We start from the raw sequence: 18,389 nt of genomic DNA on the forward strand, positions 1-18,389 counted from the left end.
CTACGTATGTGGATTAAGAAGTCTGTATTAAAGCTGTCCACTGTTTTCCTTACCGTGGTTCTCTTCAGAAGTCTTTGGAGTTTGAGGACTTGGGTCCTAAGAGAATTGCAGCTTTGGAGAAGGAGGCGGAGGAGTGGAGAACGAAAGCAGAAGACGCAGTCGCCTCAATTCAGGACATCACTGTCACCTACTTTGCACAGACTTCAAAGGCTCTGGCTGGTATAAGTTGCTGTGTTTACTTCTCTTATTTGTGTATAGATGAATTAATGAATGACTTTCATGTGTCTTTCCTCAGTACACAGGAAATGAAGCGCAGTAGAGTCACAAGTACTGCAACTGCAGACAAACATATTTATGATATATATATATATATATATATATATATATATATATATATATATATTCTCTAATCATGTTCAAAGCGTTTAAAGTCATTTTTGGAAGGAGGAAAATGAGGGGATCAAGTAGGATATTACTGTTCTTTCTTCATGTAATTGGATAAGGTTTTCACTGTTTGGCAGCCATCTTTCATGTGGGCGTTTTGTGGATTCCCACCTTCTGAGGGTAGAAAACATCCAGAAACATTTTATATGGATGCATGCGCTCCACAATCTACAGTGCATATGGCTGGCAATTATAGCTACATATATGGGCCTGTAAACCCACTATTTATTCAAAGTGATACATGTATGCCTGTATGCTGAAGGGGTTTGTTAAAAGGCGTTCTGAAAAAATGTATGCATGAGCAGTGCAAGAGGCAGGTAAGGGTGTGTAGATATGACAAAAAGCAAACTGCAACACTCATAGAACAGTATTTTTTTTAATCTCTGGGATTGAACACCTCAAATTGTTAATATCCAACTTAATGAAATTATCCAAGGGTGTTTTTGAAGTGGGGTGTGTGCGGCACTTATCAATAGTTAGTGTATTAACTGCAGTAGATGGAGGTCAGCAGGAGTGTCAGCACAGAAGCTCAGCAGTGAAATGTTGTGGACAGGATCAGCAACAAAAGACATTTTAGCCACTTAAATAGGTCAATATCAGTTTTAAGTGTGTGCTATATTTGTAATATTTTCACTGCTTTACCTGCTGTCAGAAGGGCTTTTCTGAAGGGAAATTACTCTTGTGTAAGCTAAATATCACTCTCTCCTAAGCAACCAGACTCCTTAAAGAAAAACAGTAATTTTATCTCCCGCAACATGGGTGTTGCTGGACTACCACTGCCTTGTCGGATTAGTGTTTTTGTGTTATTTTGGGACCAGATGAGCGATAGCCCTGTGTGGTAAAGGTAAAATTCCTGCTTTTCCTAAAGGAGCCTGGTTGCTTACATAACTGCGGTTTCCCATTGGAAAAGGCTGTCTGACGGCAAGGTAAAGTACTGAAAATATTCTGGATACAGTGTTCACTTAAACTGATGTCGATTTTTTTTAAGTGGCTAAAAGACATTTTGCTGCTGACCCTGTCCACAGCAGTTCATTGTTTAGCTTCCCTGCTGTTAGTCCTCTCTGCTGGGGGTGTGCAGGTAATACACAGACGAGAGATAAGTAACCTCATATAACTGCACTTAAATAATCCTAACTATCCCTTTAATGTGTTTTGTGTCCATGTTAATATATGTGTGCTTTGTGTGCATGTTCAGGTATGTTAAAGCAGATGGAGGAGGATAAGTGTCGTTTCGGAGCTGCTGCCTGGGCGTCTGCAGCTCCCAGGCTGGAGAAACTTCGCTTCCTGTTGGCCAAAGAAACCCTGCAGCACATGAGAACCACAGAGATGTGCCTCAACCGCAAGAAGGACAGCATCAGAGAAAGGGTGTGTGTCTTTCCTTTTTTTTTTAATAACATAAACCACAGCTTCTCTAGTGGTTTTGCATTTTGTCAGCACATTCTATAATGGTGTATTGACACAGTTGTACAACTTTGGTTCTCATTCAGATCTGCGTTTCCAGTGCGAAGGCCAACACTGCTTTTGTAGTGGTTGTAAGTCTGCAGAGATGTGACATGGTGCCTACTTGCTCTATTTTATCTTTCACTTGGTATTCCAGTCTGATGTGAATCTCTGGCTGCTATAGGCCTTTGATCTATTTATAAAGCCTCTCTAAAAACACAGAGAATCCCCTCGATACACCCCCAAAACCTGCATGCATGAATAAGTGAACGTGTCTGTGTGTACATACATACTCAGACGTGCCAGCTATATGAGTACAGAGGAGGAGGGGGTGTATTTCTAATGTCAGGATCACAGCATTTTGGGGAAACTGCGACTTTCTTTGTGCTGCAGGGAGTCATGCTGCGTATTTGAGGTTTTTTTTTTTTTTGGAAGAGAAGAGAGAACACCTTTAGCACCTTCACCTTCATGTGGCTGCATTATTCATCCGATTAAGCTCTTTAAAAATCAGCTATGAGGATGCTGGCGGTATCTACCACTGCGAAATCAACATGAGCCTTTACAGAGACAGCTGTGTGTGAGCGTTTATAATGAGATCAGTGAGCTACACCTACGCTAAATCTTGCACTGGTGGCAAAATAACGGTGGCTCTTTTGCGTGCGCTGGTGTGCCTGCAGTTGTCTCAGCATGATGCCTTTTACATTTAGTGTTTGTGTCCGTATGTATGTTTGTGTATCTTCTCAAATCAATTCACTCCATACAGTTCTAGTGTATAGTTTTATTGTGTGTAATTACAGTATATATGACATAATTCAAGGCTTTTACGAACATTCATATGCTTTGAATGTGTCGGCTCATCAGGCACACTTATGATTGATGTCTTGTCTTGCAGGTAGCTGTTGGTTTCAGCTCATTTCATCACAGTATGAAAATCAACTAGCAGAGATTAAAAACGTGAGGTTTCAGTTTGACAGCCGACTCTCGAGTGTAGTTCATTCAAGGTGTCTTTGAACACAACAAGAAGAGCTTTTTAAAAGAAACAGTCCCTGGTTGCAGCTGCCTCACCATCTCTCTGCAAAAGACCAGTGGACAAAGTTTCAAGTCTTTGTGAGTTGAGGTTAAAGCATCAGGTGCTTATCAATGGTCGGTGTATTACCTACAGTAGATGGCGGTCGGCAAGTGTCGCTACATTTTGAATATTTTCTCTGCTCTTCCTTGCCGTCAGACAGCCTTTTCCAACAAAAAACTGCTGTTAGATAAGCCAAATATCTCTCTCTTCAGAGCCACCAGACTCCATCTGTAAAGTCAGTCATTTTACCTCGCAGAAGATGTGAGTTTCTGCACTACTGCTGCCTTGATCGGTTAGTATTTGTGCGATCGTGTGACCTTTCAAAGGTTAGTTCAGATTCACCAAAGTCACACAATAACTCAAACAAATTAACAGCAGCTCCCGTGGTCTGAATCATAAAATGACTGTTTTTGCCTTAAGAGTTTGGTGGCTTTTGATGGAGGGATATTTGGCTTACATAATGATGGTTTAGTACCTCATACAACCCCACTTCAAAAAATCCAAACTCTCCCTTTAATTAGATACTGAAATGAATGGAAACCAGCAGCTGAATTAGTCATAATACATGGAATGCTTTAGAAGATGGTCAGCACTAAATAAGCACAGTATGAACTTATTAGGCTGTAATATGAAAAGCCACTAGTATGGCCCTTTTCTTGACAATTTGTTGTTGTTGTTGTTCAGTTGGGCAACCTGTCTGGCAACATCAAGAGCCACAAAACCGAATCGAGGTCTGCATCTGCGGACTGCCAGCAGCAGGACACAGTGGACCAGCTGGAGCTGCAGTTCTACGAAACCCAGCTCGAACTTTACGACGCCAAGTTTGAGATCCTGAAGAATGAGGAGCAGCTGCTGGTGGCTCAGATAGACACCGTGCGACGGCAGATTAAAGGTAAACTGCCCGTGATAAGTAGCGTCTGTGGAGGACAGATGTGGAGGCTGCTTCTCATTAATGAAGGGAAACGAGGTTTTAAACTACCACCTTTTAAACAAAATTGAATCACTGTGATAGACAGTGATGTCCTTGTACAGTTCACTCTAAAATACAGAAGCCACATTGATTTAAAGATGTATGAAGCGCTCTGTATTCAATAACAGTTCCTTTCTAAGAAATCATAATCCCAGTAGAACATAGTGAAACAGAGAGAAAATGCCCAAGGTTGCCTCGCACTGTGAAACTATAATTGGAATCCAAAGGTCCTCACATTAATTACCACCTTTGCCTGAATGCTGTTTTTAAATGGATGCAGTAATCCAGCAAATGACCACAAAAATAGAGGCTCTTGAACAAGGTAATGATGTGGACTATGAAAGCCCTGTAATAAATGTTAGCTTGTCTAAATGGCCAGGTCACCTTAAGCCACACAACTTGAGGCCATTTTTCAGCCTTTAGCACCATTAAAAATATGCTGAATTAGCTAATAGAAGTTCCTGTTTGCAGTGTAACTATGGATGTACACACAATATCACTGGGTTACTTTGATACTGAAGAAAACTTCAAAATGTGATGATTCCCAAGCAAGTTCTGTTGTAACAGGTGTCTTAAAAAGGGATTGATTATGAGGTTAATGTTTATTATTATCTTGCATTTAAATGTGTTTTTTGGGGGAAAAAGTGGATTGATCACACTCACAATAAAAACAAAACAGACATCAGTAACCACTAATGGAAACTTTGTAGTCCAGTCAGAAATTACCAGAACACCTTCAGATGTATGAAGGACAAGGTCTTGCATTATGTGATTTGGGTTGGCAGATTTCATTTAGAGGTTAAATAATAATTATTAATCAATAAAGATTTAATTAACATACTGTTTTGCCAGTATGGACATGAAATAGATCTCAAAAAGGTCTTTAAAAGTCTCAAAATTTAAACCTGCAGAGTTTCAAGTATGAGGAGCGTCTTTTTATTCATTTTTATCTAAGTGGATTTATGGACATTTATTCACAGCGGCCATCAGAGATAATGATTTTTCGGGTAACAGGGTTTCTCGTGGCTCATGCAAACTCATGGTTAGAGCTCAAATAATAATGATTTAGGAAAATGACATTAAAGCATATTTTATTTTAAAAAAGTGTTCCTGTTTATCATATTGTTTTCCTTTACATTTCATAGGGGCCCTTTTGCAGTGTAACTGAGCATTAATATAACATAAATTGCTTTGCTTTCATTTGCACATCTCCCCCCCCAACCCCCCGGTGCCCCCCTGGGATGGCAGGTCTGATTTTGTGTGGTTTTATGTTGACTCTGTGAAATGACACAGTTTTAGGCGCTGGACTGCATTTCATTGTAAGGTGTTTTTAATAATTTGTCAATGTCATTTAAGCAAAAATACACACTGAGACAGGCCATGCAACAAAACACTGCACTATACTACATTCACCAAAGCGCTGAATCAACATCCTTCTATAGAATTAACGTTTGCAGAATGTTTCACAGATTTCTTAGCAGGTCTGCTGCATTGGATGACATTGTGACGTGCAGGGGTTTCTGTTTTTCTGGTCACTCAGGGCCTTGTGCACAGGGTTTACTTTGGGGAAATATTTAGTTCGTGTAAATATTTCCCTAATTGCTCCTCCTGAGACGTGAGATGTTTGCTTCCAAGTGGTGTGTCAGTACACGCTGTGTGTGTACCTGTCTGCGTCTGTGTGTGTCCTGACTCTGACTGGTTTCAGGTTTATTTTCCCAACTAAAAGGCAGGAAAGTGTCCTCTACAAGTTGCTGCTCAGTAAAGAAGCAGGATGACAGAGAAAAAAATATGAGATGTTACAAATCAAAGGAGGCTGCTGAGTTTATGGAGCCTTCAAAAGAGTTCATATTTATAGTAGTCATTAGTGGGCAAGGAATTTTTTAATGTCCTTGTTGGAATATATGAATTATTTTCTGAGAAAACTACCTCTGGTTGTCGCAAAGACTTTTTCTCGCTCACAGCTGACACAGGATAATATGCAGATCACCTGATTTGCATGTAAGTATTGCTGATTACTCCAGTTTCAAGTTTCAAGTTTCTCACCAGTAATGAAATTTCTTCTGTCCTGCTGCAACAATATTTTCCCCATCCTGGGTCTTTGTAATACAAAAATCCTTTAAAAACCCAGACAAGTAGCCAAGGAATTGTTTGAAATCAGGCCGCATTAAGCGTTAAAGGTCACTCTTAAACCCCATAACCTGATAAAGGGAACTAATTTCCTGTTGACATGTTATTTCAGAAGTAAGTTTACCACCAAAGCTGCAAATAATCTGATTTCTGAAGTGCATTAACAGTCAATATAACCTTATCCTACTTATATATGTATAGAAAGGAAAAGAGGAAGAATGAAAGAAAACACAGAGCATGTTGGGGGAACACACCAGCTCAAAAAAATTGTGATATATCATTTCAGAGGTAATGTCTTCTTCCACTGTAGTGTAAACAGTCCATTTCGCCCATTTTTTTGGATGAAGGTTGCTTCTCTGGATGTCAGAGAGAAAGCCATCCTTTCCATAACAAAGATTTCTTTGCCAAGCCCTTTTAACATTTAATCAGTAGGACTGATGAGTAGCAATTTAGTTTTCACTAATGGAAATTACATTTCAACATGTCAAATTTTTAATTTTGGGTATCTGTAAAACAATTTTGACTTTTTACAAATATATTTTCACATGTAGAAATTACATTTAATTTAATAATAGATATAAATAATTCCTTTTTCACTAGTAAGAATAACGATTCCAGATATCTACAGTTGAATTTTCACAAGCTATAAAAGGGTTGTGGCTTGTGTAGTATTGATTGAAAAATCAAAATGCAGTTATTAATGTTTACAATTACTATTACAGCTACTGGTTAAATGTTGAAAGGGCCATAGAACAAAATCTGTGGTTGACATCAGGGTGAGACCGGCGATGTGTGATCAAGTAAAATTTTATTTGTATAACCCAATATCACAAATCACGATGGAATACAGACTCTAAGCAAAAATTATGATTTAATTACATTTGTATGAGTTGAAAAAGCATCTTTTGACCAGATAACGGGACGTTTGAGTAATTGGACTACATTTGTGTCGTAGAACTGAAGGAGGAGGTGGTGTACTATGATGTGTGTGAAGATCCAGAGGAGCTGCAGAGCATGATGGTCAACACAGGCATTCACCAAGCAGAGTCTCCGGCTGTCAGTCAGCTGAAAAGACGCCTACAGACGTTGGAGACCAAGAGGGGCAACATCTGTGCCCGGCGAGCTTATCTCCGCAACAAAAAGGTGTGAGAGAGTATCATCAACAGTATTTTTTTTTTTTTTTTCAGAAGACTTTCCCCTTTTTCGAAGGCAAATGTTATTCTTGTGGTTTGGAAAACGTTGGAAATGTAATGATTTTCTTCACTGTCTGTCTCCTTCTCGTCCCCAGTTGCTGAGTTTTTAAAATAGTTTTTACTATAATGTTTTATTTTTAGCTAACAGAGTAATTTAAGCACAGTTGGTGCATTTGGCATTTTCTCCAGTTGCTGGCTGCTTGCTCATTTGTCTGATTAAAAAGCATTTTATTGCTCAGAACAAAGTGAATCCCCTGATAAGAGGCTCCCTCGAAATCATCTACAGTAATCTACGGGGACCAAGAGTCACATCATGCATGAATATTTAACAATGCAGTGAAAACAAGGAACACTGTGAAATTGAAAAAGTTCTCTCCTAATTGGCTGAGCTGTTATTCCCCCCTCATTATCACTTTCACTGGCATTTTCTGAACTTTAAACAATATATTTGCCCAAACAGTATTTGTAAGTATGAATGTTTGTGTGTGTTTCCAGGATCAGTGCATGGATGCTCAGGAGCAGAAGCAGGTGTCAGCCAAGCAGAGCTCCATCCTCTTCAACCAGCATCACCAGGTCCACCTGGTACGTCACCACAGCAACGAGACAACCCACAGAGATGCAGGAGTCACTAATGAAACCAGATCCAGTGCTCGCTCTCTCTAATACCTCTCACTGTCTCCCTCTGTTGTCTGCAGAAACGTGAGAAGAGGAAAGAGGAGGAGCAGAGGAGGAAGGAGTGGGTGGACCAGGAGCGAGAGAAGACTCTGAGCAGATTACGATCCTTCAGAGAGGTCAGGGCTCTCTCATTGTCTCCACTCCACCTCCTCCTGCAGTTTCTCCTCTGTTAATAAAACCCCAGACGCTCCCGCCTCATGCAATAATTCACCACAAAATTAAAATCTGGTTATTAACGGCTGAGCCTCCACGTCAGAGGAAGTTCTGATGACCGAGTTCTGCTGTTGTGGACATGCTTTGTAGTAGTGAGCAGTCTTACACCAGAGCTTTAAATGGTGCGTGAAGGATTAGAGTTTTATCAGAGAGGAAAGTGAGAGACAAGGAAGGAAATTTTGGACAGACTCACTGTTGATATTAAACATTTAACACTTATAGCAAGGAGTCCTCAAATTTAGATGTTAAACACTCGTGACAAAGATGGTCTGGTGGCAGAATATTTTACAGTTGAAGAATACATTTATTGTCTTAACAGACTTCACATTTCCATCTGCTCTGCTTGAAATCTGCTTCTTTGCCAACTCGTGTGTTGTAAACAGTGGAGTCTGCTGAAAATGCTTTGTAATGTTGACGCTGTCTCTAAAACCCTATTTATACCAACTATTCAAATGCGATCTGTATCTGGACATGTTTCCAGATAAGGAAAAATGCAACTGGTAAATATGTCATGATTGGAACGTGATTGGATCTGTCTGATCTTTAGACTTTTAGCTAACATAAAATATAGGTTGCTCTTCAAATTTTAGAGAGCGAGCAAGCAAGTAGACTGAAAGAGACGCATCTCTAATTACTAATTATGAGTCTATTCTGTGCCATGAAAGTGCTACAAGATGTGTTATTCAAACGAAGTGCATGAAAAGTAATCTGTGTGAAAAAAAAATGGCATACAGCAAGAAATAACTATTTTGCGACGGTGTCCGTTGCATTAATCTGTGCAGCTGATCCACTGTTAACAAAGCATAATTTATCTATTCATACATGCTGGTATTACAACACACCGAAAACAACAAACGACAAACTGCCACCATGTTTTTAATATGAAGAATTACACATTTTGTGTCGTTAAATTTCCCGACTTTACAAGAGGGACAGATAATTAAGAATATGTTGTACAAAGGGTTTCAGAAAGTTTTCCCTAACTGAACAGCTCACAGAATTTCTAACATACTAGCCAACATATGGGCCAATACTAAAATACTAATAAGCTAATATCGACCCTCTGCTTTATCCCTTTACGTCTAGTTTGTAGGAAATCCATGGATGAGACTGAAAGTTCATTCTTGACCTTACAAAGAGCAGTTGACAAAATAATCTAATCACAAGGTCCACTCAGTGGCTTTTGATCATATTGCATGATCTTCTTCAGTAAGTTTCCTGGTTGCTCACATTTCTGTTCCTCTGAACATTTTTAATGGTGTCTCATTGCCTTAAAAGTTGAGATTGAAAATCCATTCATGTCCCTTCAAACAGTAGTTGACATCATCGTGATCTGCTGAGGAAAATCATGTGATGTGACTGAAAGTCCCATGATGTGGTTGCAGCAGCTGTAAAATTTACAATAAAGCTTTAACGATGGGTTGATTAATTGATTAGGTATCAACTAAATTAATCAACTTTTTTGTTAAGCAATAATTGTTTTGGGTCATTTAAAAAATGTACAAATCTCTGATTTCAGCCTCTCAAATGTGAATATTTTCTGGATTCTTCAGTCCTCTGTGACAGTAAACTGAATATCTTTGCATTGTGAACAAAAATTTTTTTTGAGGACATCACCTTTGGAAAACAGTAATCACTGTTTTTTCATATTTTATGGACCAAACAACAAATCAATTAATTAGAATAATGAAAATAATTGTTAGTTGCAGCCCTAATTGATAATAATAATTGCTGTTGACTAAACTAAAAAGAGTAAAAGAACTGAAGGAGTATAGTCGACACGTCTGAACTGATGCTCGATCAAATTGCTGTTGGATAACAATGTAAACTGGGAAAATTCAACACGGTCAAATTACAAACTCTGCCAGGTACATTAGACTAAATGACCAAATAACATTAAGTCAGTTTAGTGTAATCAGATCCTACACTCTCCATTTATGCACATATTCATAAAAAAATGTAGGTATGACATGAGTCATACCTACCTTAAGTATACGTTTTGTTCTTCTAAAATTATTTCTAGCCATGCTAGCAGCGAGGCTCTGAGGATGGCAGTATTGGCCTTCCAGCCGACCAGTCGCTTCTCCACTTTGGTCCAGACTGAAACATCTCAAAACTATTTGGCAGATTGACTTGAAATTTTGCACAGACATTCATTAATTCCCTTCAGGATGAATTCTAATGGCTTTTGTGATTCCTTGACTCTTCATCCTGTATCATCATCGTGTCAAAAGTCCAGTGCTGCCAGTACTACAGCTGGTGCAGCCTGGTCCAGAATAGCTACTGTGTGGTCCTCGTGTTGAGACAGTTTTGTCAACCAATCAGTGGTTGGATGGATTGTTTCTGTTTTCTTTTGAGTCTTAAAGGATCCTCCGACTCATGCAGATTAGGAGGATTTATTTTCTCTAGTCGGCATCGTGGTTTTATATATGTGTGTGTGTGTGTGTGTGTGTGTGTGTGTGTTTTGTGCACATTCCCTCTGTCACTTCATTTTAATCTCAAGTCACTGTGAGACAGATTTAAAACAACAAGAACATTAGACCGTCATGTGGGTGTCGTCTTTGCAGTCTCTCTCAGAACATTAGATGAGATAATGTCCTTATTTAACCCTCTTCTACTGTCTTTTTCAAGAAGCGGCAGGGCCAGTACATCCTGAAGACTCCCCAGTCGAGGATGTCTCCTCCAGACGTCCCGTGTACCTCCCAGCCGCTGTCCATCATCAGCCTCGGGCCCTCTGAAGGACCCTCCTCCATCCGTCCTGCACCCAGACGCAATAAAACACCCAAGAAACGGCAGCCGAAAGACATCCCGGTCCAAATCTTCTCTGCATCGCCACCTCCAGCAACAACAACCTGTCCCACTGCGCCTCCTCCTCCACCCCCACCGCCACCTCCACCACCCCCACCCCCACCACTGCCCCCCAGCATACCCCCTCCACCTGTCCAAGCTTCGCCTTCCTCTGAGGACACACCGATGCCTCTGAGTGAGAAAGAGGATCCTCCTTTTCCAGCCAAGAACATGCTCAAACAAAATATCGGTGAGAGTGAAATACATACAGTTTAATTCTGCCTTTTCTCTGATAAGTGGACGTCAAAATGCTGGATTCATTTTGATGTCCATTTATTGGAAAATGACAAGAAAAATGGAGCTGGATGTGTGAATATGTCTGACTGCAGGGAAGGTTGTGTTTGTTTGTTCCAGAGAAAAGTCTGCTTGGAGTGTGTGTGTGTGTGTGTGTGTCTGTACATAGTGTTCTGTCCTAAATTCCCAACTTCCCCCATGAGGCCAGAGGAGGCATTTTACCTCAGTTGTGGTCCTGCTGATGCACACTCTCAGCTCCAGGGAGACGGGAACGTCTGACACGGCTTCATTTTTCTGAGCTTTTGTGAAATGGAAGTCATTCAAGAAGAAGCTGAGTTTAAAAGTGTTTTGAAATTGTGCACCACTGACAGCCTGGGAAAGCTCTGCGCAGTCAACGCTATTGTGTCCATTGATTCTTCCATCCGTGTTAAAAGTGTCTGTTTACATGTTTTGTTATGTTACTATAGGAACGATGGATGAAGTGTTGGCCTCACTGCAGCGTGGACAGATTCAGCTGCGAAAAGTCCCCACTCCAAAGAAGGCGTCTCCTGTTGTGGACCCGAGGAGTGATCTGATGTCTGCCATCCGACAGGGAGTCACCCTCAAGAAGGTGAGATGTTCGTAAGAAAAGAGAACACACTAAAGCCTACAGATAAACTCAGAAATCGACCAGACCAATAAACACTGGTGACCGATATCAGCTTATTGTAGACATACTGTGTTGGTGTATAAATCAGCTGATAAGAACAGAACAGAAAAGCCAGATATGTTGGGGTGATGTAGTTTATCATACATGCACTGAAGTTTTATTTCATTTGTTAACAAATCTCAAAGAAATTGTGTTAATCTAACTTGCTCACTTAATTTGTGAAGCCACAAGCCAAAGACTGCAGCCACAGTCTAATGTTGTCCAAAATTAAATGATTAAAAATACAAATAAGCTGCACACTGCTGCACAGGGTGACACTGCAGTTCATTTTGAGTCCATCCTGCTGCTGTAAATACTCACTAGCACACCAAATGCATATGAATTCGCATAAAAATAGAGTCATCAACAAATGCACTGTTCCTTTACTTTTCCTGTTTGAGTAACATTTGCTAAAAACTATACTGAGGGAAATTATTTAACCTTTTCAAAATATGACAGTACATTATTTGTGACTCTGTTTTGAAGATTTCATCTGCAGTAGGAACCACCAGGCTTTGGGCTGGGAGCCACATCGAGGCTGAGAAGTATTTAGAGACAGATTAACACATTGTATGTTTTGGTCTTATGGTATTTGTTGACAACAACAAAATTATAAATTAATACCAACCTTATTCTCAGTATTGGACAAGAGTTTTCCATCCATGGTTTATGTGAATGCATGAAAATAAGTGATGTCTCGTAATGACATTTATGGTTTTTAGGGATAAATGTGAAGGCAGTTTGAAAAACAAATGAGGCAATTTCAGTAAATTAGACAAAGTTCATTGCTGTTTTATAAGCAGCAGAACTGAATAACAAATGTTAGAAAGTTTATTTGTCCATTATAATCAGCTCAAGTTAATCCGTGAGCATGTGCCTTATATTGTTTTGTGTTGTTTTAAGTTTCATTTAGATATGTTGAATTTGTTTTTAATAGTTTTTTTCATGTTCATAATTGAAAACATCTGCAGGCTCTGTATCATTTCATCATCAGGGGGATCATTTGTGTCTGACATTTTGGTTCACCTGACAACAATTTAGGCATTTTAGAAAAACATTATCTGCTAAAAAATACTTCTACATCAGTTTATTAAAGATATGTCATTCAGCTACCTGTTTGCCAGTACAGTTTGTGTTTGGGATCAGGTGTGCCTTTCATCAAGAACAATAACTATACATATATTTTATTACAAAACAGTCTAACTCAAATAGATGGTGGAATCCACACCAGACCTATAACAACAGCAGTGAACAATATATTTGAAATCACTTTCAGAGTGATGAACAACAAAAACATTGACAGCCAATCAAAATCCATCTGAATTTACAGGGTACAGCCTACAAGTTAATAAATGACTATAAAATGTAATATTAGGCTAAATTACACTAAAAGAACATCGTTTTACCTGAGACATACTGCCAAATGGTCTTTTGTGCTGATGGGGTCTCAAACTGATGCTGACTCATATGAAAGTATGAATAAAGTTTGTCTTTCAAAGAAGACATCTCTTGTAACAAAGCGTTTAATTCTCCTAACTCCTCTCGTATTTGTAGAATTTCCTGAACCCGTATCCCTCTGGTTTTCTTCTTGTTTCTCTGTGCAACACACAGCAGTAACAGGTCAACAGTATTTCTTTGACACAGCTGGAATGAGCAACGTGTGCTCGGTCCCAGTGTTTACAGAATGCTATCGTTGATCAGTGTGGATGCTCATGTTGTTATTTTTAAAGTTATCGTTCTTCCCCTGTGTTGCTCCAGGCAACAAAAACCATGACCCGGTTACTCAAGATAATCCACAGACCTTGTGAACAGTTTCATGTAGGAACTACTGTTGGAAAGAAAGTCATTCTGGTAGATGTTAAAGTGGTTCTGGTAGATTCTGCTGCAGACAGAAAGTAATTCCTTTAGAATTTTTCAAATATATTTAGTCCCATTATATTTGAGAGAAAGCAGAAATCTGTATGGCTGATATCTCCAAAACTCAGCAACCCACACCAAAACAGTATAGATAGATTACCATAAAAACAGACAGACACTCTGTTGATGTTGAAGCTTTTACATCCGTAACTCAAACTGCACTCTCATGTCATGAACTCATGAAGGCCCGAGCTCTGTGACAGTTACGGACCGCAGCAGGGACAGGTGGCAATACCATAATGATGGCTGTATTCCATTTAGGTAACAATTTAAAATGTCTACTGTGAAAGAAGGTCTATTGATTTTTAACAGCAGGATGTAAAACATGCATTGAACCTGAATGAACACTGGTATTAAAGTGACCCGTTGCGCTGCAGGTGGTTCCTGCTCGTGCAGAAGTCCCGAGCACTGGAGACAACGAGCTGGAGCGCAGCATTAAAGCCGCCATGATGAGGATGAAGAAGGTGGCAGCCGACTCTGACGAGGAGGACGACAGAGGAGAGGACGAGACACAGAGCACAGACTGGGACAGCTGAGAACACACACACACAGACACACACGCACGCACGCAGTTATCTTAATTTCCCCTGCTCTGTTCTCTTCATGGTTCTGAGCTCCAGCTTACATTGCTGCCAAATTCTCACCAAAAAGCTTTGACCAGAATGGGATTACGCCTCTTCTGACTTGCTCATTGCAGTGTGTTGAAGTTGTCGAACAGTAATCATATTTGTCTTTTCAAATCAGCCCTGACATGTTGTCCAAAACTGCTCAAATCCAACTTTAGTCTCCTCTGAAGCGGTTGGTTTGCAGAAATCCCAAACTGAGCGGACGAGGCACTGTGCTTCAAAGCTCATTAAGGAGAAAAGCTGTGCAGTAGTACTGTAGTACAGTGTGTAGATGATTGAATTTCTCCCAGCTCAGCATCTGAAGGCCTTTAGTGAGACTGTCGCACAGCAGGGGAAGCCTGTGCTGCAGGCGGACACAAACACTACACTACATAATAATTTACCCACATTAGAGTGTAAACTCAGACGACTTCTATTATTTTGAATGTAATTTAAATCTGAACAATTGTTTTACTTGACTTTTCCCCAACAAGGGCTACAGAAAGATGATTTTGTAGGTTTTTGTGCTTTATTACTAAACAAAGGAAGGGTCGTGTCCTGTGGTGCAGAAGTGTTAATTATTTACAGCCTACATGTCTAAAGTCTGCATCACTGTTTGGTTACGGGCTGTTTGATGCACTGTCCTCTCCCCGTTTGTCTTTTTGTGTCAGAATGTGTGAATGTGTTTGGCTTATTTTAGGAGCAATTTATACAGAATCTCTTATCTCTCACTCTGTGATGCCATTATTCATTTTTTTGTTTTTGATGGAATTGCTCATTAATGTACACAGTTCTGTCTGTAATCATGGTTAAAGGGATAGTTTGGATTATTTGAAGTTGGGCTGTGCAACATACTTATTGACAGTCAGTGTATTACCTACAGTAGATGGAGGTCGGCACGTCCCCAGTTTGCTGAAGCAGATGGGACACAGTAGATAACAGTTTACCCCGAAATCCAAAATATGTATCATTCATCTGGCCTGCAGTGCTATCTATCCATCTAGAGTTTTTTTGGTGTTAGTTGCAGAGTTTTGAAGATATCGGCTGTAGAAGTGGTACTTGGCTTGTGGTGCTCAAAGCTCCAAAAAATTACATTTGAAAAACTCAAATCCAGTGACTCTTTCCAGAAATCATGACCCGATTACTCCAGATAATCCACAGACCTTGTTGTAAGCAGTTTTGTGTGGGAAATATTTTATTTATAGGAGAAAGCAAATGGTTCCAGTGGATTCTTCTGGAGAAAGAAAGTTCCTACTTGAAACTCCTCCTAACAAGATGTGTGGATTAGCTTTAATAACAGAGTTCAAAGGTCCACCTAAAAAAAATATCAATAGTTTAAGAGTACGCTAAATTTCACCACTCAACTTTGCAGTCAGACAGTCTTTTCCAACAGAAAGCTGCCACTATATAAGCCAAATATTTTTCTCTGCAAAGCAAACTTCATAGACAAAAATATTAATTTTACCATGTAGAACTGGGCAGTTTCTGGTCTACTGCTGCCTCCATCTGTTGTTGTTGTTTTTTTTATGTGTGTGTGTGTGTGTGTTATTGTGTGAATTCGTTTATTTAAAAGGTTAGTTCAGATTCACCAAAGTCACACAATTGCCCTTTGCCAATTGCTTTGTCCTCCAGCAGTTGAGCAAGCATCATACCGCTACTAATGTTGTCCTCTCCTGCTTCCTGTACTTTCTTTGTGCTAGGCTCGTCTATGTTGAAAAAAAATCTGTTTTTTAAGATATTTAAAAGATGTTGCTGGGGGATCTGTCAAAGCCTCATATATACATATACATATCTTAAGTTAATGTTTGCAAAACACTGTATTTAGCTAACTCATCCACATCAATCATTAGTTAGCTAGTGTTTTGATGACATTAACTAAGTTAAGATGTGATCCTATATGTCGTTTTTACAGGAAAAGGAGAAAGTTGACCAATATACCACGTTTATTCAACAGTGATTGGAGCACAGAGCAAGAAGGAACAGGACTTAGGAAGGGTCAATAACACAAACTAACAGTGGCATTCAGCAGCTCCCGTGTACTGCCAGGTAAAAGTACCGATTGTGTTTGTGGCGTTTGGTTGGTTTGGAGGCATGACGACCAGCATCTAATGTGGTTATTAATACACTGACTATCAATAAGTACCTCATAAAGTCCTGCTTCAAATAATCTGAACTACACCTTTAAATCCACAGAAAAGCTTTCTGACAGGTTACTGTTGATGTTTAGGGCCAAACTTTGTACTTATGACCTTTGAACCCATGACTGAGCACTTAACTTACTTGAACCTCTCAGAAAAAGACGAGGTCATGATGTATTATGTACAAAAAATACAATACTGTAAATCAAACTGCATTAAATGGTTTGAAGAAGAGTTTAAAACTTATTTTAGTGTGTTACAGGCTGAGACACACTTGTACTGCTGTTTTAATAATAAACGAAGACACGGTATATCATAAACATGGTTTGCTGATTCCTTTTTCATCCTAAATCCGTTGGTGTGAGATCCTTGCTTTGCTCCTCGAACTTGTGGATTGCTCACACTGCTCCCTGATCTCCGCAGGTCAGCTGTACCAGCGCTGTAATGAAACTCCTGTTCTTTAAAATGAGTCACATCTTCTAAAGAGAGGTCTTATCAACCTGTGCCGGTGAACCCCGGTGAGTGTGCTTTGGCGGATTTGTAGCCCACATGATGATGAGTCATATTGTAATATCCACTCTGGCAGCCGTCGCTCTCACATCTCTCTCCTGCAGTGGCAGCTCAGACATCCCCAGCCAGTTGTGATTGGGTTTATTCAGCTCTGTGTACTTTAGAGAGCAGCAGCTAGCAGAGGCAGTTACGGCTGCTCTTGAACATCGTCTTGTTTGCGGGGGCCGCCATCGCTCTGCGTTTGTGTAATTTATTGGTATCATCCGGGTGATTCAAGTGGAAGACAGGTCACGCACCTTTTGGAGGGGGGGAGAGACACATGGCGGGCGTTTAGACGAACCCGCCGATCGAGCGTCAACATGAAATTCCGCAGCCTGTTACTATGGCAACAGGAGTCTGGGTGGTAGTGGCCTGCAGTACATCTCTTTCTCTCTCTCTCAGACACATGAACAGAGCAGCATAGTCTCTTAATGATGTTTCACCAACTCGCCCACTCATCACCAGTCACACAATGAGCCGTGCTGAGAGCGTTAAAGAGACGGCGAGGGGGGACAGAGACAGAAACGCTGCTACTGCCGCATCACTGCCACTGTAAAAGATTAGAGTGCGAGCGATAACTCATATAAGGAAGAAAGTAAGGATTATTTTAATTATTGTTTCACGTACTTTCGTCTATTAAAAAGTCTGAAAAGTGACAAAATCTAGAGCCTACAGTATGATTTTCTTTTGTTTTGTCTAACAGTCAAACAAGACACAGTCTAATACAGGGGGTTAAAAGTCCTTAAAAAGTCTTAAAATGTCTTAAATTCCCATTTACTAATAAAAGGCCTTACGAAGTCTTGAATTCTGTTTGGGAAGGTCTTTAATATTTATTTATTGAATGTTCTAACTGTTTAAAATGGTCTAAAGCACAGGCAGCATTTTAAGTATATTTGAACTTTTCTTAACTTGGGTTCAACATATATTTTGTTCTGGTTTTTTTTTCTTATTTTTATATATTTTATATTTATATATGTATTTACTCAGAAGACCACGCCTGCATTCTCACATTTGGTAAGTTTATTGTAAAATTGGCCTTACATTTAATTAAGCGTGGCACCAAAAAGTCTTATATTTAACTTGCCATGCTAGCAGCCCTGCGAGGCTTAACTGAAGTCCACAATGACGATGTTAATATGCTGAGGTTTAACAGGTATTATGTTTAATATAATAACAACTTTACTATCATAGTTTAGCATTTTAGCTCACTAACCCTTGTCGAGTAGCACAAAGTACGCAGTAAGAATGTTTTGCAGATATTTGATTTTGTAAAGGTGCAG

At 39.7% G+C, this 18,389-nt stretch overlaps 1 protein-coding gene across 1 annotated transcript in view; it reads left to right on the plus strand.

The window, feature by feature from the left end:
• whamm (WASP homolog associated with actin, golgi membranes and microtubules) overlaps positions 1-15,344 on the plus strand; it is an 18,105-nt gene extending 2,761 nt beyond the window's left edge. The window contains exons 3-11 of the mRNA XM_084713132.1: positions 69-219; positions 1,640-1,809; positions 3,638-3,845; positions 7,006-7,193; positions 7,739-7,825; positions 7,939-8,034; positions 10,763-11,168; positions 11,680-11,822; positions 14,195-15,344. Coding sequence (XP_084569258.1) covers positions 69-219; positions 1,640-1,809; positions 3,638-3,845; positions 7,006-7,193; positions 7,739-7,825; positions 7,939-8,034; positions 10,763-11,168; positions 11,680-11,822; positions 14,195-14,353 — 1,608 coding nt within the window. The 3' untranslated portion in view covers positions 14,354-15,344. The remainder of the gene's footprint in view (positions 1-68; positions 220-1,639; positions 1,810-3,637; positions 3,846-7,005; positions 7,194-7,738; positions 7,826-7,938; positions 8,035-10,762; positions 11,169-11,679; positions 11,823-14,194) is intronic.
• The last annotated feature ends 3,045 nt before the right edge of the window (positions 15,345-18,389 follow it).

The sequence above is a fragment of the Lutjanus erythropterus genome, chromosome 1, assembly GCF_056507025.1.
Source record: "Lutjanus erythropterus isolate fLutEry1 chromosome 1, fLutEry1.hap2, whole genome shotgun sequence".
In the NCBI taxonomy this organism is placed as follows: Eukaryota; Metazoa; Chordata; class Actinopteri; order Lutjaniformes; family Lutjanidae; genus Lutjanus; species Lutjanus erythropterus.